We start from the raw sequence: 22,958 nt of genomic DNA, 5'->3' as shown, positions 1-22,958 counted from the left end.
TCCCAAGACCGGCTGGACGCTTGGCCCCTGTGAAAATGTGTCACCAGCTCGTGTGACCAGCCCTATTAAGCCAAAACCAAACAGCCAGGAAAACCTGTCAGACTGTGTCCTCTGGTTCCGCACGATGAAAACGACAGCGGACCTTTCTTTTTCCAGGTACGCTTCACCATTAAATATGTTTCTTCAGACTGCACTGCCCCTCTGCCCCTCCCTGCCTCTCCAGCCTACCCCCCAACCCAGGTCTTTGGGGCTCCCTTCAAGTAGGCCACAGTCCCTCGGGTGCCACTGGCTCAGGGGACATCCACGCCAGTGGAAGGGACCCCCCCCCCAGAGCAGGGGTTCTTAGACAACCCAACAAAAGATCATCTGGGCCACAAGCAGTGACGGGGCGGAGGGTCCCATTTAAACCCAAACACAGAAATGCTGTTTCCTGAGTAATCAGTCAGTTAGTGAAGCACTGGCCACGGTCGTGCCCGTTTAATCTGCAAGCAGAGGTTAAAAGCACAACGTCCATGCGGGAAGGTGGAGTGGAAATCAGACTGTGCTCTGCTCAACTTTGCACCCTGACAGGCAGGCAGGCAGAGTTCTCCAGGGATTCAGTGCTGGTGACATTATGTACTGGGCACAACCACTCTGGAAAGCATTTGCATACTTACATCAGTGTCCTTTAAAACGTTTATCCTGTTCCTAGGAATGCGTGCTAAAGACACAATTTAAAAGAAAAACTTAAAGGCCTGAAGTAGGCACTGTGGAATAATACATGTCCAAATGATAAGTTTTATAAAACTAAAATGTTAATTAGGTAGACATTTTGTTACTGTTACAAAGGCAGTTATCAGGGAGTGATGTCCTGGAAGGTGGCAGAGTAGGAAGCTCCAGGACTCTGTCCCTCCACCTAAAGGACCACAGAGCTGGCAGGAACTCTAAAGTAACTATTCTGGAACTCAAGTCTAGTCAGACGCTTGCAGCATCCAGGAGAGAGCTTGACGAAGAGGGTAGGGAATTTCAGCAAATTCCAGTGAATCCACAGCTGGCCGGCACCTAGCACACCCATCACCTGGCCCGTGGCACACAGCCATGTGGATGCTGGCCTGCGTTTCTGACACAGCTTTGCTGGAGGAAGGACAGGCAATAAGGCCACCATCCTCCAAGCACGAGAACTGTGTTCTGCCGGTTGATTGCTGCTTTTGACCACTGCGGGGCTGGCACAGGTTTGGCTGTCATTGTTTTTGTTTTGTTTTGTTTTTTATAAATTTATTTATTTATTTTTGGCTGCACTGGGTCTTCGTTGCTGCACACTGTCTTTCTCTAGTTGTGGTGAGTGGGGGCTACTCTTTGTTGCGGCGCACGGGTTTCTCATTGCAGTGGCTTCTCTCGTTGGGGAGCACGGGCTCCAGGCGCATGGGCTTCAGCAGTTGTGGCTCACAGGCTCCAGAGCACAGGCTCAGCAGCTGTGGCGCACAGGCCCAGCTGCTCCACGGCATGTGGGATCCTCCTGGACCAGGGCTCGAACCCGTGTCCCCTGTGTTGGCAGGCAGACTCCCAACCACTGTGCCACCAGGGAAGCCCATTGGCTGTCATTGTTTTAAACACTGGTTTCAAATGGGTAAAAGTGGCTTCCAGGGGGAATTAAAAAGATACTTGTTTCTTCCCCTTTTGGGAACTAGATATTTAAGGAAATCTTTGTTAGGTCACTGGCTGACCACATGGAAAGTTAAACAGAAACTTCAGGGATTACACTTTGAAAAAGTAAGGAAAAGTCACAGGTGGCTCCAACCCTCAACAAGCAAGATGCAGCAACCCCAAGGGGTGGGGGACTTACAACACAGAGTCGGCATCAAACGATGCTCAGAACGTACCAAGCAGAAACTGTGGGACTGAAATGTACAATACTGAAATGAAAAACTCACTGGAGGGTTCAAGAGCAGATCTGAGCAGCAGAGGGAAGATCAATGAACTTGAAGATAAGACAACTGGTTTTTTGGTTTTTGGCTTTTTTTTTCTTTTTTCTGTTGTGGTTGTTCTACCTTGTTGCAGTTGTTTCAACTCTATGTGTATATATATATATATATTTTTTTTTTTTTTTTGCAGTACGCGGGCCTCTCACTGTTGTGGCCTCTCCCGTTGTGGCGCACAGTCTGCGGACGCACAGGCTCAGCGGCCATGGCTCACGGGCCCAGCCACTCCGTGGCATGTGGGATCTTCCCAGACCGGGGCGCAAACCCGTGTCCCCTGCATTGGCAGGCGGACTCTCAACCACTGCACCACCAGGGAAGCCCTCAACTATATTTTTATTTTCCCTAATTCTATCTTTCTAATTTTATTTTATTTTTTATTCTTTGTTATTGTACTGCTCCTTTTTTTCTTTTCTTTTCTTTTTTTCTTTGCCGTGCCACGCAGCTTGCGGGATCTTGGTGCCCAGGTCGGGCCCAAGCTCCTGTGGTGGGAGCTCCGAGTCCAAACTGCTGGACTAACAGAGTACCTCAGACCCCAGGGAATATCAATCAGAGTGAGGCCTCCCGGAGGTCTTCATCTCGGTACCAAGACCCGGCTCTACCCAACTGCCTGCAAACTCCAGGGCTGGATGCCTCAGGCCAAACAACCAGTAAGACAGGAACACAGCCCCATCCCTCAAAAAACAAACAAACAAAAAAAAATATGTTACAGACGAAGGAGAAAGGTAAAAACCTACAAGGCCAAATAAATGAAAACGAAATAGGCAACCTACCTGCAAAATAATTCAGAGTAATGATAGTAAAGATGATCCAAAATAACGGGAACAGAATGGAGAAAATACAAGAAACGTTTAACAAGGATCTATAAGAACTAAAGAGCAAACAAACAGTGATGAACAACACAATTACTGAAATTATAAATACTCTAGAAGGGGCTTCCCTGGTGGTGCAGTGGTTGAGAATCTGGCTGCCAATGCATGGGACACGGGTTTGAGCCCTGGTCCGGGAAGATCCCACATGCCGCGGAGCAACTAAGTCTGCGTGCCACAACTACTGAGCCTGTGCTCTAGAGCCCGTGAGCCACAACTACTGAGCCCGCGTGCTGCAACTACTGAACCCCACGCGCCTAGAGCCCATGCTCCATGAGAAAAGCCACTGCAGTGAGAAGCACCGCGCACTGCAACGAGAGTAGCCCCCGCTCACCACAACTAGAGAAAGCCCGTGTGCAGCAACAAAAACCCAACACAGCCAAAAATAAAATTAAAAAAATATATTACAAAAAATATATTAAAGGGCTTCCCTGGTGGTGCAGTGGTTCATAGTCCGCCTGTCGATGCAGGGGACACGGGTTCGTGACCCCGTCCGGGAAGATCCCACATGCCGCGGAGCGGCTGGGCCCGTGAGCCATGGCCGCTGAGCCTGCGCGTCCGGAGCCTGTGCTCCACAACAGGAGAGGCCACAACAGTGAGAGGCCCGCGTACCACAAACAAAACAAAACAAAACAAACAAACAAACAAAAAATATATATATATTTAAAAAAATACTCCAGAAGGAATCAATAGGAGAATAACTAAGGCAGAAGACTGGATAAGTGAGCTGAAAGATAAAATGGTGGAAATAACTGCCGGGGAGCAAAATGAAGAAAAAAAGAATGAAAACAATTGAAGACATCTCAGAGACCCCAGGGACAACATTAAACTCAACAACATTTTAACTATAGGGGTCCCAGAAGAAGAGAAGAAAAAGAAAGGGTCTGAGAAAATCTTTGAAGAGATTATAGTTTAAAACTTCCCTAATATGGGAAAGGAAATAGTCAATCAAGTCCAGGAAGTACAGAGAGTCCCATACAGGATAAACCCGAAGAGACACACGCCGAGACGCATATTAATCAAACTATCAAAAATTAAATACAGGGGCTTCCCTGGTGGCGCAGTGGTTGGGAGTTCGCCTGCCGATGCAGGGGACATGGGTTCATGCCCCGGTCCGGGAGGATCCCACATGCCACGGAGAGGCTGGGCCCATGAGCCATGGCCGCTGAGCCTGCGCATCCGGAGCCTGTGCTCCGCAACGGGAGAGGCCGCAACGGTGAGAGGCCCGTGTGCTGCAGAAAAAATAATAAAATAAATAAATAAATAAATACAAAGAAAAAATATTAAAAGCAGCAAGGGAAAAGCAACAAATAACATACAAGGGAATCCCCATAAGGTTAACAGCTGATCTTTCAGAGAAACTGCAAGCCAGAAGGGAATGGCAGGACCTATTTAAAATGATGAGAGGGAAAAACCTACAACCAACATTACTCTACCCAGCAAGGACTTCATTAAGATTCGACAGAGAAATCAAAAGCTTTACAGACAAGCAAAAGCTATGAGAGTTCAGCACGGCCAAACTAGCTTTACAACAAATGCTAAAGGAACTTCTCTAAGCAGGAAACACAGGAGAAGAAAAAGACCCACAAAAACAAACCCAAATCAATTAAGAAAATGGTAATAGGAACACACAGATCAATAACCACCTTGAATGTAAACTGAGTAAATGCTCCAACCAAAAGACACAGACTGGCTGAATAGATACAAAAACAAGATCTGTATATATGCTGTCTACAAGAGACCCACTTCAGACCTAGGGAAACATACAGACTGAAAGTGAGGGGATGGAAAAAGATACTCTATGCAAATGGAAATCACGAGAAAGCTGGAGTAGCAATACTCATATCAGATAAAATAGACTTTAAAATAAAGACTGTTACAAGAGATAAGGAAGGACACTACATAATGATCAAGGGATCAATTCAAAATGAAAACATAACAATTGTATTTATGCAATGCAGCCAAAAATAAATAAACAAAAAATTTTTTAAATGTATGCCCCCAACATAGGAGCACCTCAATACATAAGGCAAATGCTAGCAGCCATGAAAGGAAAAATCGACAGTAACACAGTAATAGTGGGGGACTCTAACACCCCACTTACACCAATAGACAGATCATCCACACAGAAAATAAATAAGGAAAACATAAGCTTTAAATGACACAAACAACCAGACAGACTTAATTGATATTTTTAGGACATTCCACCCAAAAGTGGTAGAATATACTTCTTCTCAAGTGCACACAGAATGTTCTCCAGAAGAGGTCACATCTTGGGTCACAAATCAAGTCCTGGAAAATTTCTGAAAATTGAAATTATATCAAGCATCTTTACCCACCACAACACTATGAGATTAGAAATCAATTACAGGAAAAAAACCTGTAAAAAACACAAACACATGGAGGCTAAACAGTGTACTGTTAAATAGCCAAGGTATCACTGAGGAAATCAAAGCAGAAATTTAAAAATACCTAGAGACAGATGACAAGGAAAACACGACAATCCAGAACCTATGGGAGGGCTTCCCTGGTGGCGCAGTGGCTAAGAATCCACCTGCCAATGCAGGGGACACGGGTTTGAGCCCTGGGCCGGGAAGATCCCACATGCCACGGAGCAACTAAGCCCGCGCGCCACAACTACTGAGCCTGCGCTCTAGAGCTGATGAGCCACAACTACTGAGCCTGCGCTCTAGAGCCCATGCTCTGCAACGAGAAGCCACCGCAATGAGAAACCCGCACACCACAATGAAAACCCAATGCAGCCAAAAATAAATAAATAAAATAAAAATTAAAATAAAAACAAAAAAACAGATGAATGGATAAAGAAGATGTGGCACATATATACAATGGAATATTACTCAGCCATAAAAAGGAACGAAATTTAGTTATTTGTAGTGAGGTGGATGGACTTAGAATCTGTCATACAGAGTGAAGTAAGTCGGAAAGAGGAAAACAAATACCGTATGCTAATGCATATATATGGAATTTTAAAAACCAGTACTGATGAGCCTAGTAGCAGCGCAGGAATAAAGACACAGATGTAGAGAATGGACTTGAGGGCACGGTGGGAAAGAGGAAGCTGGGATGAAGTGAGAGAGTAGCACTGACATATATACACTACCAAATGTAAAATGAACGGCTAGTGGGAAGCTGCTGCATAGCACAAGGAGATCAACTTGTGATGACCTAGAGGGGTGGGATAGGGAGGGTGGGAGGGAGGCTCAAGAGGGAGGGGATATGGGGATATATGTATGCATATAGCTGATTCACTTTGTTATACCGCAGAAACTAACAGAACACTGTAAAGCATTTATACTCCAATAAAGATGTGAAGAAAAAAAAAATGACAATTAGAATTACCCAGTATAAGGAGCAGAAAGAAAAAAATGAAGAAAAATGAACAGATCCAAGAAACCTATGAAACACTATCAAATGTACCAACATACACATTACAGGACTCCTAGAAAGAAAAGAAAGGGGCAGAAAAGATATCTGAAGAAATAATGGACAGGAACTTCTGAAATCTGAGATGTGAATATGCACGTCCAATGCCAAACAGGATAAACAGAGGTCCACAGTGAAACAAATTAGAGTCAAGTTGTCAAAACCCAAAGACGGAGACAATTCTGAAAGCAGCAACCGAAGAATGGCTCCTCATGTACAGTGAAATAAAAGGGTATTAGATAGTAACTCAATGCCACAAGAAAAAATAAAGAACACTAGTAAAAGGAACTGCATAGGTAAATATAAAAAGCTAGTATTACTATACTTTTGTTACAGCTTGTAACGTCTCCTTTTCCTACATGATTTAATAGGCAAATGCATGACAATAATCGTAGTGTGTCATACAAAGATGTGACCTGTGACAATAACAACATAAAGAGGGGACAGAGATGTAGAGTGTGTTTACACTACTAAACTAAGTCAGTATTATTCCAACTAAGTTGTTATCAGCTTTTAATGTAATCCCCAAAGTAAAGACTAAGAAAATAGCTAAAAAATATACAGAAAAGTAAAGAAGGGAATTAAAATGGTACACTACAAAAAAAAAAAAATCAACTAAGGACTTCCCTGGTGGCACAGTTGTTAAGAATCCACCTGCCAATGCAGGGGACACAGGTTCGAGCCCTGGTCCGGGAAGATCCCACATGCCGCGGAGCAAGTAAGCCCGTGCACCACAACTACTGAGCTTGCGCTCCAGAGCCCGCACATCACAACTGCTGAGCCCGTGTGCCACAACTACTGAAGCCCATGTGCCTAGAGCCCATGCTCTGCAACAAGAGAAGCCACCTGCAACAAGAGGAGCCACCACAATGAGAAGCCCGCGCACCACAACAAAGAGTAGCCCCCACTCACTGCAATTAGAGAAAGCCTGCGTGCAGCTATGAAGACCCAACGCAGCCAAAAATAAATAAAATTTTTTAAAAAAAGCCAAGATTCAACTACATGCTGTCTACAAGAGACTCTCTTTAGATATAAGGATATCAAGGAAAAGCCCAACAGAGAGGGTTTCAAGTCTACAGAACATTTAAAAAAGAATAAACACCAACCCTTCTCAAACTCTTCCCAAAAACTGAAGAGGAAGTAATACTTCCTAACTTATCCTATGAGTCTAGCATTACCATGATATCAATGAGAGACAAAGACGAAAAACTATGGACCAATACCCTTATGAGTATTCATGCAAAGATCCTCAACAAAATACTAGAAAACCAAACTCAACATATTAAAAGGACTATGCATGGGGACTTCCCTGGTGGTCCAGTGGCTAAGACTCCACACTCCCGATGGAGGGGGCCTGGGTTCCATCCTTGGTCAGGGAACTAGATCCCACAGGCCGTAATTAAGAGTTCACACGCGGGCTTCCCTGGTGGCACAGTGGTCGAGAATCTGCCTGCCAATGCAGGGTACACAGGTTCGAGCCCTGGTCCGGGAAGATCCCACATGCCGTGGAGCAACTAAGCCCATGCGCCACAACTACTGAGCCTGCACGCTAGAGCCCGTGAGCCACAACGACTGAGCCCACGTGCCACAACTACTGAAGTCCACGTGCCTAGAGCCCGTGCTCCGCAACAAGAGAAGCCACCGCAATGAGAAGTCTGCACACCGCAAGGAAGAGTAGCCCCTGCTCGCAGCAACAACAGAATGCCCGCACGCAGCAACAAAGACACAACGCAGCCAAAACTAAATAAATAAAATTTATAAAAACTAAAAGAGTTCGCACGCCACAACTGAAGATGGCGCATGCCGCCACAAAGATCCTGCATGCCACAACTAAGACCTGGCGCAGCCAAATTAATTAATTTTTTTAATCCCCATTTAAAAAGGATTATGCATGATGACCAAGCAGGATTTATTCCCAAAATGCAAGGAGGGTCAACATATGAATATCAACCATTGTAATACATCACGTTAATAAAATGAGGAAAAAACCCCACTTAATCATGTCAACTGAGGCAGAATACTACCCAACGTGATCTACAGATTCACTACAATCCCTATCAAAATCCCAATGACATTTTTTTGCAGAAAGAGAAACACCCATCCTAAAATTCATATGGAATCTCAAGGGACAGCCAAAACCACCTTAAAAAAGAACAGGTAGGGACTTCCCTAGTGGTCCAGGGACTTAAGACTCTGTGTTCCCAATGCACAGGACCCTGCTTCAATCCCTGGTCAGGGAACACAATCCCACATGCCACAACTAAGCATTCTCATGCCCAACTAAAGATCCCACATGCCACAACTAACACCCAGTGCAGCCAAATTAATTAATTAATTAATAAGTTAGAGGACATACACTTCCTGATTTCAAAACTTACTACAAAGCTACACTAATCAAAACAGTGTGATGCTGGCATAAGGACATATAACCAATGGAAGAGAATAGAGCCTAGAAATAAACCCTTGCACGTACAATCGATTTTTGACAAGGATGCCAAAGACCATTTGTTATGAACTGAATGTTTGTGTCCCCTCAAAATTCATAAGCTGAAGCTCTAACCCCCAATGTGACTGTATTTGGAGGTAAGGCCTGTGGTGATAAAGGTTAAATGAGGTCATAGGGTGGAGCCCTAATGCCATAGGACTGGTGCCCTGATAAGAAGAGGGAAGTGACACCTGAGATCTTTCTCCACCAAGTGAGGACACAATGGGGCGGCTGTACTGTAAGCCTGGAAAGGAATCCTCACCAGGAGTTGAATCAGCCAACACCTTGATCTTGGACTTGGTTTGTTTTTTTTAAATTTATTTAATTAATTTACTTATTTTTGGCTGTGTTGGGTCTTTGTTGCTGCACGAGGGTTTTCTTTTAGCTGTGGCGAGCAGGGGCTACTCTTCATTGAGGTGCGCAGGCTTCTCATTACAGTGGTTTCTCTTGTTGAGGAGCATAGGCTCTAGGCACACAGGCTTCAGTAGTTGTGGCATGCAGGCTCTAGAGCACAGGCTGACTAGTTGTGGCACAGGGGCTTAGTTGCTCCGTGGCCTGTGGGATCTTCCCAGACCAGGGCTCGAACCCATGTCCTCTGCATTGGCAGGCAGATTATTCATCACTGCACCACCAGGGAAGCCCAATCTTGGACTTCTTAGTCTCCAGAAATGTGAGAAATAAATTTCTGGTTTTTAAGCCACCTGGTCTGTGGTATTTTGTTATGGCAGCTTAAGCTAACACATTCAGTGGGGGAAAAAAAAAAGACTTCCAAAAATGTTACAGGGAAAACTGGATAACCACACGCAGAAAAGTTTAAAGTTGGACCCTTATCTTATACCATATATAAAAATTAGCTCAAAACAGATCAAAGACTAAAACATAATACCTAAAAATATAAAATCCCTTAGAAAATGTAGGGGCAAATCTTCATAATCTTGGATTTAGCAATGAGTTCCTGGATATGACACCCTGAGCACAGGCAACAAGAGAAAAAATAGATAAACTGAACATCATAAAAATTAAAACCTTCTCGCATCAAAGGACACTATCAAGAGAGTAGACAGACAACTCACTGAATGAGAAAATATTTGCAAGTAGTATATCTGATAAAGGATTACTATGCAAAATACATGAACTCCTACACCTCAACAACAAAAACAAACAGCCCAATTCAAAAATGGACAAGGGATTTGAATAGACATTTCTCCAAAGAAGGTACAGAAATAAATGGTCAAAAAGCAAATGAGGGCTTCCCTGGTGGCGCAGTGGTTGAGAGTCCACCTGCTGATGCAGGGGACATGGGTTCAAGCCCTGGTCTGGGAGGATCCCACATGCCGCGGAGCAACTGGGCCCGTGAGCCATGGCCGCTGAGCTTGCACGTCCGGAGCCTGTGCTCTGCAACAAGAGAGGCCACAGCAGTGAGAGGCCCACGCACCGCAATGAAGAGTGGCCCCCGCTTGCCGCAACTAGAGAAAGCCCTCACACAGAAACGAAGACCCAACACAGCCAAACATAAACAAATTAAAAAAAAAAAGGTTGAAGCCAGATTGTAAAGCCATTTAAAAAAAAAAAAAAAAGCACATGAAAAGATGCTCAATATCATTAGTCATCATGGAAATGCAAAACGAAACCACAGTGAGTTACCACTTCACACCCATTAGGATGACTATGAACAAAATAATGGAAAAATAACAAGTATTGACAAGAATGTAGAGAATCTGGAAACTTCGTGAATTGCTAGTGGGGATAACATAGTACTGCCATTGTGGAAAAGTGTGGCCATTCTTCAGAAATTTAAACATAGAATTACCATATGATCCAGCAGTTTTACTCCTAGGATTATACCCCAAAGTACTGAAAGTAGGGAAAGTACAAGTACAGATCTGTATACCAATGTTCATAGCAGCATTATGCACAATAATCAACAGGCAGAAACACCCAAGTAATCTATCAACAAATGATGGGTAAACAAAACATGGTATCTACAAACAGTGCAGTTATTATTCAGCTGTAAAGAAAGAATGTTGTCCTGACACCTGCTACAACACGGATGAACCTTGAGGACATTATGCTAAGTGAAATAAGCCAGAACATAAAGGGCAAATGTTGTATGACCTCACTTATATGACGTACTTAGAATAGGCAAATTCTCTGAGACAGAAAAATGGAAAGGGGGAGAGTGAAGAGTTACTGTTTAATGGGTGCAGAGTTTCTGTTTCAGATAAACCAGTTTGGAAACAGATTTGCTGATAGCTATACAATATTGTGAATGTATCTAATGCCACTGAATTGTACAGTCAAAAATGGTTTAAATGATACATGTAACATCGTATATTATTTTACCACAATAAAAAAGGCAATTATTAATTCTATTAAGTGATACAGAAAAGTATGAACAATATGCCAATTTTTTTTAATTTACAATGTGTAAAACAATGTAAACACATAGATCTCTCCAGTGTGAGTTTTCTAGGATTGAGGAAACGAGCTGCACAGAAAGCACCACAGTACTTCTCTAGAGGATGCTGTTTGGTGTGTCTGGACGAAACCTACACCGGGCGCAGTGGTGGTGAGTTCTCTTTGTCTAAGGGGAAGCTACAGGAGTTTCTCCTGTTTGCTTACGTTTCTCACTCGATTTCTCTAAAGTGACCATGCACTGCTTCTGTTTTAAGACTTTTTTTAATTAGACGAAATGCTCTTTCACCTGTGACAACACTATGTGGACAGCAGGTAAAGGGCTGGGTGGGTCACATGCAGGAAGTGCACAGCAGACCTCAGGGGCCTCCCCTAGTCATGGGGAAAAGTCTTCCCGGAGGTGAATCCTCTGATGCTGGGACATGTTGGAGCTGTGCCGGAAGGCCTTGCCACACTCGCCGCACGTGTACGGCTTCTCCCCGGTGTGAATCCTCCGGTGCTGCAGGAGGTATGTGCCCTGGCTGAAGGCTTTCTTGCAATCAGTGCATTTGTACGGCTTCTCTCCGTGGTGTGACCTCTGATGGTGGATGAGTCTGGAACTGTTGTGGAAGGCCTTCCCACACTCACCACACTTGTAGGGTTTCTCTCCTGTGTGGATCCTCTGATGCTGGATGAGGTGGGTGCTCTGGCTGAAAACCTTGCCACAGTCATTACATTCATAGGGCTTTTCTCCGGTGTGGCTTCTCTGATGTTCAACAAGCTTGGTTTTTTGGATGAAGGCTTTCTCACATTCATTACATTTATAGGGTTTTTCTCCAGTGTGAATTCTTTGATGTTGAATAAGGTTAGAACTCTGGGTAAAGCCTTTGCCACATTCTTTGCACTCATATGGCTTCTCTCCAGTGTGAGTCCGACGATGTCGGATGAGGATTGAGCCGTCACTGAAGGCCTTCCCACAGTCGTTGCACTTGTAGGGCTTCTCTCCAGTGTGGATCCTCTGGTGATAAATGAGGGACGAGTAGGCACTGAAGTGCTTCCCACACTCACTACACTTGTAGGGCTTCTCCCCAGTGTGGATCCTTTGATGCTTCATGAGATTTGGCCTCTGATTGAACGTCTTCCCGCACTCATCGCAGCGGTAGGGGATCTCCCCGGAGTGCATCCTGCGATGATTGATGAGTTCGCAGCTCTGGTGGAAGGCTTTCCCGCACTCGTCGCACTTGTAGGGCTTCTCTTCGCTGTGCAGCCGCTGGTGCTTGGCAAGGTTAGCACTGTACCTGAAGGCTTTCCCACAGCAACCACAATAATGCAATTTTTTTCCAATAGGAATTTTGTGATCTTCTTTAACAACTAAATTTGCAGTGAAAACTTCCCCTAAATCACGCACCATATTGGTTTTTTTGGACCTGTGTACACGCTTATGGTTATTAAGATACGATCTCTGTTCAAAACTCTGCTCACATATATCGCATTTGTGAGGTCTCTGATCAGGGAGAGTGCTTGACCCCAACCTGAGGTTTCCCCCAGACTCCAGGCCACTCTCCTTGTTGGCCAGTGTGACTGGCCTGGGGCCTCTCTGCTCCACAGGCCCGTCCATGCTCCCCTCTGGCTCCCTGACATGCTCACAGGCTTCTCCTGGCTCAGGTCCCTGGAGAAAACTCCCCCTGAGTCGGTCCAGTTCTTCCCCATAGAGCATCTCGCTTGAAGTCAACTCCTGATTCTCAGTCCTGGTCCCATGAGCTGAAACAACAAATGGAACACCTCAGGGTCACCTGTTCTGACTCTGGAAGGAAGGTATAAAGATGCTGCTGACCACCTGTGAAGTACCATCTCCATCATCTCCAAAGTCACAAAAACACCATCTCCAAAGTCTTGCAGACATGAGAGCCTGGAGCCCAGAGGCTTAAAAGCCTCGCCCAGGGCTGCAATCTCGCGGCAGCACAAGCATCCGCCCAACTCTTAACACCCACACCATTCCTGCCTGCCTTCTGCCCACAGAGCATGCTTGGTTGGGACTGCAGGATACCTATCCTCATCACAAAAGGACAGAAGATGGAAGCTTCATAGCATCATGGAAACCAGAGCAAGGAGGGGTCCCAAAACTCATGAAGGATATCTGACAAAGAAATTAAAGCTGAGCGAGTGTAAGGCTGCCTAACAATAGCTAATCCACCCCAAAATCCATGGTGGGAAAACCAGCTGCCTCCCCAGAAGGGCAGAGAGCAGAGCTCATGCCAACTGAGGAAGAGAGGGTAGAGCACACAGAGGCTGGGTCCCTCAGCCCTCCCTAGCAGGCCACGCCCATTCCCAGGGCTCTTCCCAGGGGCCTGAGAGGCCGGGAGCCACCAGCACCTTAAACTCAAGATGTAACACGGGATGCCCTCAAGTCTGAGGCCCATGTCTCCACCCTTTCTTCCCTGACGAGGCACACAGTGACTCCACTTGCAGGACTACACTCACCAGAAATGCATTCTCTGTGAGCCAAGACACGCACACACACACAGCCCCAAAATGGGGACAACCAAATGCCCTGCAGAAGTACAATGGAAAATACTTGTGGTGTGTTCACGACAGAACAGCGAACAGACTGAACAAACTCCATACAACATGGCAGGCTCACCACATGCAGGTGCCCCATAGGAGTCAGATAGAAGGGCCGGTGGGGAGCAGTGAGAAATGACGGAGGAGGACCTGTGGGCTCCCAGGGAACTAGATATGTTCTCTATTTTGATCTGGATGATGGATTTTCGTAAAAATCGACTGAGCTGTAAATAGGGTCTGTCCCATTTCTGTAAGTATTTATATTTGAATAAATAAATTTACAAACGTGAAATTCAAGTTCTTTGAGCCAATAGTTCCTTCCTAGGACATCAGCAAGACACCTGCAAAAAGTCACTCATCAGCGTTCTCTGTGGCAATGAACCCAGAGGACACCATTCCCCACAGCACACCATTCCCCATAGCACTCCCACTGAGAGCAGTGACCGCAGCTCATGCGCACAGAAATAGAAATGCATTCAGTGAAAAATCCAGCGACCCTTCAATGCACACAGATCACTGCATTCCTAGCGATGTCTGTGTGCGGGTACAGACCAGACTTCACTGGAAAATGGACAGCACGTACACACCAGAACACATTTGTATTTGGGTGCTGAAATCTGGGGTGATGTGTACTCCCTCCCTTTCCTATAATAGCCTGTAATCATCTAGTAGGTTAACTTGGAAGAGAGCAAACGAAGCGATGTTCTCCATCGCTATGGCCCCGCCTGACGGTCTGACGCCCCTCGGAGGGCATGAGCCCTGGACAGCAGGGCTCCATGGAGTCCTGGGGGCCTGGCCTTCCTTCACAGCACACCCGAGTGCCTTCCCCTCTTCTCCTCCACCAACACTGCCCCCTCTTACCCTCCTAGAAGATTCAGCTCAAGAATCACCCTATAAATAAGCAACAAGGATATACTGTGCTGCACAGGTAAACATAGCCATTACTTTGTAGCAACTTTAAATGAAATATAATCTGTAAAAATACTGAATCGCTACACTGGACACCTGAAACTAACAGAATATTGTAAATCAACTATACTTCAACTAAAAGAAAGAAAGAGTCACCCCACTGTGGCACCCAGGCTGGCAAAGGTGACCTGGGTTTCAGCAGAGGCCACTCCCAGGGCTACTGCACTGGCCATAATGCATCCTCCTCCAAATTCATGAGTCGGCTGACACTACATATCGTGGACCCCCACACATGCTTGTTCAGCAAGTGAGTCAGGGAGTCAGCCCCCCTACGCACCTGAGCCATCGATGGTCGGTCGCTCTCTCCCCTGCACGTCCGGGACCCACGGCTCATCCCCTCGCTCCAACTGTGTAATCACCTCTGGCTTGGGGCCTGCAGGTCCAGCTCCTGGGAAGGAGACGGGGCCTGGGATTGATGCCAAGGACACAGTGTGGGCTCACCCTGGGGCTGGCGGGGGAGAGGACACACAGGTACAGGGGGTGATGGGAAGTCTGGAAACTCCCTGGAGAGGTGGATGTGGTCATGAAGATGAAGATCTGAGCACAGAGGACTCTCTCCACCAGGAGATGCACCTACATTGGGCCTGGGGCAGGGAGGCAGTCTTATCTGGTGCTGGCAAACCCAGCCCCACCCAGGGCCCTCCTCTGTGCAGACCAGGCCTGCCTGGGACGAGGGTCAGTGACACCCACCTCTGGGCCCAGGGGATGAGGCCCCCAGCCCAGCCCCTGCTGAGCCCTGAGCTCCCAGGACTATTCCCTGAGTTGCATCCCAGGAAGGGGCCTCACCCAGCGAGACCAGGTTCCTGTAGGTTTCCAGCATCACATCCCTGTAGAGGCCCTTCTGAACAGGGCCCAAACGGCCCCACTCCTCCCTGGAGAGGAGCACGGCCACGTCCTCGAAGGTCACTTCAGCCTGGAACAACAAGAGCTGCTGCAGGCCCAAGCGTGGCTCAGGCTGGGCCCGGGCTAGAGAAGCAGCACAGGGGTGATCACAGGCCTGATCCCTCAGCGTGGCCCTAGGGGGTGACCTGACCCCTTGGCTGCTGAGCCAGCTCACTCAGGGAGGTTGGGGGATTCCCAGGGTCACCCTTCTTTTTCTCAGCACCCCACAGCAGAGACGCCTGACAGTGTTTGTTGAGGCCAAGCAGACAGGGAAGCCCTGGGAGAAGACCTCACGCCTTCTGGGGAAAACAGATGCTCACCTGGGGCAGGGCAGACAGATGCAAAGCTGCCATCACCTAGTACCCTGGGCTTCCCGGGGATTGAGGCAGGAGCCAGTCACTCAGGTGCTGAGGGAAGAGAGAGGCACATGTGGAGGTCCAGCCGGGCCCCTCCTGCAGCCGCAGCCTCAGGGCTCGGCCTTCCGGGCAGACTCTGCTCCCTGCAGACACGTACAACATTTCAGGTCATCTGCCCCCACCTCCTCCCGGGCACCAAGTAGTCTCATTCAAGAGGAGGATGGAGACAGTCATTCACTTTACATGAAAGAATAAAGATAACACATTAAGGGCTGAGGAAAAAAAAAGGAGTTAAACGAAAAAAAAATCAATAGAAGGCATAAAGCAAAGTCAAAGATGAGGCAAAAAATACAAAACTAGTAAAAACAAGACCAATGGATGTGTAACAGTTAGAAGTAAAAGGATTAAGCTCACCTACTGGAAGCACAAGACTCTCCAATTAGATACACAAAATGCACGTATATAACCTAAAATAACACAGAAAGGCTAAATATAAGACAAACCAAAGAAACACTAATTAAAATAAAGCTATAATAGCTATATTTACCTTTTCTGTATCTTTAAAGCTCTTTATTGGAGTATGACGTTTATACAGCAGAGTTGACAACCCGAACACACAGCTCGAGGGGCCCGGCCCACAGAACCAGGCCCTGGCAGCCCTGCTGCCGCTGCAGGCTCTGCCTACTTGCCAGCCTCCCAGGAGAGCCTCTGCCGGGCTCCTGGCAGCACAGATCAGCGCCCTGCAGACTCTGTCAGAGGGGCTATGCCTTCTGCACTCCGTGCTGCCTTCTTCTCCTTAGCACGGTGTTTGCGAGCTGAACATGCTTTGCTGCATGTGCCTTAGCGATGTTTATTCCAATCAAAACAAGACTGAAAGCAAAAATCATTATTAGGAACAAAAGCAGACACCGGGTATTAATAAAACGAAAAATCCACCAAAAGCTGTAATTACAAACATGTGTATCTACAAACAAATCCTTGAAGCGTAGAAAGCCAAAGCTAAGTGCAGTGCCAAAGAGAAACGTGCAAACCCTCCCCTGGAATGAGAGATTTTAACACACTTCCTTCAGAAATGAGTGGATCAAATAGAGGATACTTACTTAAAGCACAGAGAATACACTTTTTCAAAATGTACACTGAAATTGTAAGAAACAACACACACCAGGCAAAAAAGAAAGTTTCAAAATATTCCAGGGACTTCCCTGGTGGGCCAGTGGTAAAGAATCTGCCTTCCAACGCAGGGGATGTGGGTTTGATCACTGCTCGGAGAACTAAGATCCCACATGCCACGGGGCAATTAAGCCCGCGTGCCACAACTTCTTAGTCCACACGCCCTGGAGCCTGCGCGCCACAACTAGAAGACAAAACCCACACACCACAAGTAGAGAGAAGCCCACACGCCACAACAAAGAGCCCGCACACCGCAACAAAAGATCCCACGTGCCACAACTAAGACCAAACGCACCCAAAAATAAATAAAATAAAATAAATAAATAATAAAAAATATGGGCTTCCCTGGTGGCGCAGTGGTTGAGAGTCCGTCTGCCGATGCAGGGGACACGGGTTCTTGCCCCGGTCCGGGAAGATCCCACATGCCGCAGAGCAGCTGGGCCCGTGAGCCACGGCCGCTGAGCCTGCGCATCCGGAGCCTGTGCTCCACAACATGGGAGGCCGCGGCAGTGAGAGGCCCGCATACCACAAAAAAATAATAATAATAATAATAAACAAATCTTAAAAAATGTGTGTGTATATATATATATATACGTGTGTATATATATATATGTGTGTGTGTATATATTTATATATATATATATATATAAACAACACAAAAAGTTCCAAAGGCTGATATCATTTGGCAAACTTTCATATTGTTGTTCCACTAGAAATATCTGATTTAAAAAAGAACCCCCCCTTCAAGAAAAACATAGAAATGGAAATTAAGGTGGAAATGGAAACAGAGACTACCTAAGGGAAACCTTAATGCACTTATTTTAACAAAGAGATTGAAATAATAATCTAAGCGTTCAACAAGAAACCAGGCACAGAATAAGAAAGCAATTCAAGGAAAGAAGATGAAAAAAAATAAACACAGTTTAAAGAAACAGAAAATAATCTCAAACTTGGTTCTTTGAAAATGCTAATAAAATACACAAATGTCTGGCAAGTCCAATGTGGGGAAGGGGAAAAGGTGGGAAAGGAAATACTATTAAGAACAAAAAAGGGAACACAACTCTACATACCACACATTAAGAGTGGTGGTTCTCAGAGTGCAGGCCAAGACCCTGGCACTCCTAGCACTCAAGTCTGTTTCATAACAATGCTAAGGGAACACAACAGAAGCATTAGCATTAGTCAGCGACAAGAGGCAGATGCTTGCTCCCTCACCCAGCTGCTATGTAACAGTGTACCAAAGACCCTAGCCAATGCATTAAGTCACAGAAAAAGAAATAGAAGCTACAGTTCCGTGGTTAGGACTCCGTGCTCCCACTGCAAGGGACACGGGTTTGATCCCAGGTTGGGGAACTAAGATTGCACATGCCACCACGCAACCAAAATAAAAAAGAAGAAGAAGAAAAAAGACAACCTACATAGAAAATCCGAGAGTATCAACCTAGTGTTGGGATGATAAAAGTTCAACAGGATTGCCATATACAAGGTCAATAGACTAATTAATATTACTCCCATATACTAACAATCAGCAACCAAAAAAACAGCATTCCTAACAGCTACAAAAACTATACAGCACCTACGAAATCTAACAAAACAAATGTAACTTTATGGACAAGATGATAAAACTTCATTGAAGGACACACACATAAAAAAACAAAACCTATGGAGAAAAAGACAACGTTCATAAACAGGAGGGCTCAATATCACAAAAATGTCAGTTCTCCCCAAATGAATCTATTAATTCTGTACAAGCAAAACTGCAACGGGACATATCATGATATCTGACCAAAATGACTCTAAATATCACAAGAGTAATGATCTAAGATTAACCAAGGCAATGCCAAAGAAGAACTAAGGCAGAGCCATGCCCTACCAGATATCAAGTCTTATTATAAGGCTGTGGTAATAAAAGTGAGATACAGCTGTCCCTAGGTGTCCATGCAGAATTGATTCCAGGACCCCAATAGGATACCAAAATCTAAAAATATTCAACTCCCTTATATAAAATGGCATAGTATTTGCATATAACCCACACACATACACATCCCCCGTATACTTTAAATCATCTCTAAATTACTTACAATACTTAACACAATGTAGATGCTATGTAAATAGTTGTAGATACAATGGAAATACTATGTAAAGACTTGCCAGGTGGGTCTTCCCTGGTGGCGCAGTGGTTAGGAATCCACCTGCTGATGTAGGGGACATGGATTCGAGCCCTGGTCAGGGAAGATCCCACATGCCACGGAGCAACTAAGCCTATGTGCCACAACTACTGAGCCTGCGCTCTAAAGCCCGCGTGCCACAACTACTGAAGCTCGCATGCCTAGAGCCTGTGCTCCGCAACACAGAGAAGCCACCGCAACGAGAAGCCTGCGCACCACAATGAAGAGTAGCTCCCACTCACCGCAACTAGAGAAGGCCCGCGCGCAACAACGAAAACCCAACGCAGCCATAAATAAACAAATAAATAAATAAAAATTTATACAAAGTTGCTAGGTGTAGCAAATCCAAGTTTTACTTTTTGGAACTTTCTGCAATTTTTTTTCCTCCAACACTTTCAATCCTCAGTTGGTTGAATCCACAGATGCAGAACCCACAGATACAGAGGGCTGATTGTAAGAGCACAGGAAAGAGGATAATGGAACAGATCCACGCATATATTAATGACACACTTGCAATGTTAAGAGCAATGCACCATTCAATAAATGAAGCTGGCACAACTGAATTTCCACAGGGAAGTAAAATTAGATCCTGCCTTCCATGGCACAAAAAAATATATTTCAGACAGGCTGAAGGCCTAAATGTTTCTTTAAAATGTTTACAGCTATTATAAGGAAATAATACAGAAAACACACCATCCATAAAGGAAAAGTTGCTTAATTTTACTCCATCAAAAAAACCTTCTGTACAAGACACCACAAAATTAGAAGCAAACTGGGACTTCCCTGGTGGTCCAGTGGCTGAGACTCCACGCTCCCAGTGCAGGGGGTCTGGGTTCAATCCCTGGTCAGGGAACTAGATCCCACATGCCACAACTAACAGTTTGAATGCCGCAACTAAAGATCCCGCAGGTGGCAACGAAGATCCCGAGTGCCACAACTAAGACCTGGCGCCGCCAAATAAGTAAAGAAGTATTTTTAAAAACTTAAAAGCAAACTGCAAGGTGAAAAAAAATATTTTCAAACATATGTAATAAAAGATATACAGCATATATTTAAATATACAAAACAAAAAGAAACAAACCATCAAAAATTTAAAAGGGAATTCCCTGGTGGTCCGCTGAAAACATGAGAAACATGGACTCTCAGAGTCCCGTAGGTAGTCTGGTAGTCACTCTGGAAATCGATCAGGCACCACCCGGTAGAGCTGAAACTCTGCAAACCCCTGGGTCAGGAAACCTAATTCTAGGTACGCGCCCTATAAAAACTCTTGCCAATGCACAAAAGACACACAAGGATGTTCCTGCATGTCTGTGTACAAGCAAAAAAGGGAACAACCTCAATACTCATCATCAGGGAACAGGCAAGGTCACAATGGTTGAAAGGAATGAACACATCATTGTCACAGAGGAGACAGAACACAAGTTATAAGACTGAGTAAAACTGGTAAGTGTAGAATATCAACAGTATGATACGTAAGTAGATTTTAAAATACAGAAACACTATTAAGTGTGTAGAGGTATAAGAAAACATGCTGACAGCAAAATAACAATCAACAGAGTTATTTTTCTGGCATCTAAGAGATGGGAGAAAATACATGCAAACAACATATCTGATAGGGGTTAAGATCCAAAATATATATGGAACTCACACAACTCAATAGCAAAAAAACCATATAACCCAACTTAAAAGTGGGCAAAGCACCTGAATAGACATTTCTCCAAAAAAGACATACAAATGACCAACAGCTACATGCTCAGGTGCTCAACATCACTCATCATCAGGGAACTGCAAATCAAAACCACAAGGAGAGGGCTTCCCTGGTGGCACAGTGGTTAAGAATCCGCCGGTCAATGCAGGGGACACAGGTTCGAGCCCTGGTCCAGGAAGATCACACATGCCATGGAGCAACTAAGCCCGTGCGCCACAACTACTGAGCCTGCGCTCTACAGCCGGCATGCCACAACTACTGAAGCCCGCATGCCTAGAGCCCGTGCTCTGCAACAAGAGAAGCCACCACAATGAGAAGCACGCGCACCGCAACAAAGAGTAGCCCCCACTCTCAGCAACTAGAGAAAATCCATGTGCAAGCGAAGACCCAATGCAGCCAAAAATTAAATAAATGAATAAATTAATTAATTTTAAAAAAACCCACAAGGAGGGGCTTCCCTGGTGGCGCAGTGGTTAAGAATACGCCTGCCAAAGCAGGGGACACGGTTCGAGCCCTGGTCCGGAAAGATCCCACATGCCATGGAGCAACTAAGCCCATGCGCCACAACTACTGAGCCTGTGCTCTAGAGCCCGCAAGCCACAACTACTGAAGCCCACATGCCTAGAGCCTGTGCTCTGCATGCAACAAGAGAAGCCACTGCAATGAGAAGCCTGCACACCGCAACAAAGACCCAATGCAGCCAAAAATAAATAAAATTAATTAATTAAAAAAAAAAACACAAGGAGATACCACTTCACACTTGTTAGAATGGCTACTCTCAAAAAGCAAAAGAGGAACTTTCCTGGTGGCACAGTGGTTAAGAATCCACCTGCCAATGCAAGGGACATGGGTTCGATCCCTGGTCTGAGAAGATCCCACATGCCACGGAGGAACTAAGCCCATGCGCCACAACTACTGAGCCCGTGAGCCACAACTACTGAGCCCGAGTGCCACACTACTGAAGCCCGCGCGCCTATAGAGCCCGTGTTCCACAACAAGAGAAGCCACCGCTTGCCGCAACTAGAGAAAGCCCGTGTGCGGCAATGAAGACCCAATGCAGCCAAAAATAAATTAATTTTTTAAAAAAGAACATCCTTTACCTTTTAAAAGAAAAAAGCAAAAGATAAGCATTGGTGAGGATTTGGAGAAAAGGGAACCCTTACACACTGTTGGTGGAAATGTAAATTGGTGCATCAACTATGAAAAACAGTACGAAGGTTTCTCAAAAAATTGTAAGTAGAACCACCATATGATCCAACAATCCTACTTCTCAGTATATATCCAAAGGAAATGAAATCTGGAGCTCAAAGTGAGATCTGCACTCCCGTGTTCACTGCAGCATTATTCACAATAGCTAAGGCATGGAAACAACCTAAATGTCTGTCCATGGATGAAAGGATAAAGTAAATGTGGCCAAAAATAAATAAATAAAAAACAAGGAAAAAAAATGTGGCGCATATATACAATGGAATATTATTCAGTCATAAAAAAAGGAATTCCTGCCATTGGCAACAACATGGATGAACCTGGAGAGCATTATACTAGGTGAAATAAGCCAGACACAGAAAGACAAACGCTGCATGATCTCACTTATACGTGGTATCTAAAACAGTCCAAATCATAGACTCAAGGAGTAGAATGGTGGTCGCCAGCGTTTGGGGATTAATGAAAATGGACATGTTGGTCAGAATACAAACATTCAGTTATGCAAGAGGAATAAGTTCTGGAGAGTTCATTAACAGCCAGGTAACTATAATCAACAATACTGTATTATATACTTTGAAATTTGCTAACTAGATTTTTTTTTTTAATTTAAACTGCTACGGGTCTTAGTTGCGGCATGCGAACTCTTAGTTGCGGCATGTGGGATCTGGTTCCCCGACCAGGGGTCAAACCCAGGCCCCCTGCATTGGAAGTGCAGAGTCTTAGCCACTGGACCGCCAGGGTTTTTAACAGTTTTCTTAAATTACAAAAAAAAAGGGCGGGGGAGTGGGTG

The 22,958-nt window shown here is 45.3% G+C and overlaps 1 protein-coding gene across 4 annotated transcripts; it reads right to left on the bottom strand.

Moving 5' to 3' along the window:
* Window positions 1-10,928: 10,928 nt before the first annotated feature.
* ZNF34 (zinc finger protein 34) lies at window positions 10,929-17,187 on the bottom strand. 4 transcript variants are annotated; one of them, XM_027132258.1, is made up of 5 exons: window positions 16,464-17,187; window positions 15,881-16,059; window positions 15,465-15,591; window positions 14,956-15,066; window positions 10,929-12,908 (listed from the first exon to the last, which is right to left on the bottom strand). In XM_027132258.1, the coding sequence occupies exons 2-5, from the start codon at window positions 15,911-15,913 to the stop codon at window positions 11,545-11,547; spliced, it is 1,635 nt and encodes a 544-aa protein (XP_026988059.1). In that variant the 5' UTR covers window positions 15,914-16,059; window positions 16,464-17,187; the 3' UTR covers window positions 10,929-11,544. The 4 variants fall into 4 exon arrangements, with proteins under 4 accessions (XP_026988059.1, XP_026988060.1, XP_026988061.1 ...); XM_027132259.1 differs by having other exon boundaries at window positions 15,881-15,967; XM_027132260.1 differs by lacking the exon at window positions 16,464-17,187 and adding an exon at window positions 16,331-16,443.
* Window positions 17,188-22,958: the final 5,771 nt, after the last annotated feature.

This window comes from Aethalodelphis obliquidens, unplaced genomic scaffold (genome assembly GCF_003676395.1).
Source record: "Aethalodelphis obliquidens isolate GAN/ISIS:26980383/991018 unplaced genomic scaffold, ASM367639v1 scaffold41, whole genome shotgun sequence".
Classification (NCBI taxonomy): Eukaryota; Metazoa; Chordata; class Mammalia; order Artiodactyla; family Delphinidae; genus Aethalodelphis; species Aethalodelphis obliquidens.
The sequence above is the reverse complement of the archived record's forward strand: the minus strand, read 5'-3'. Positions and strand labels throughout refer to the sequence as shown.

What these genes read in the sequence shown, in the direction of transcription:
- ZNF34 (XM_027132258.1), bottom strand. Translation starts at nt 15,913, where the DNA reads ATGGCAGCTTTGCATCTGTCTGCCCTGCCCCAG. An exon ending in ATCTGTCTGCCCTGCCCCAG is followed by an intron (nt 15,592 to 15,880) that starts GTGAGCATCTGT and finishes TTGTTGTTCCAG; the next exon opens with GCTGAAGTGACCTTCGAGGA. An exon ending in CAGGAACCTGGTCTCGCTGG is followed by an intron (nt 15,067 to 15,464) that starts GTGAGGCCCCTT and finishes TCTCCTTCCCAG; the next exon opens with GAGCTGGACCTGCAGGCCCC.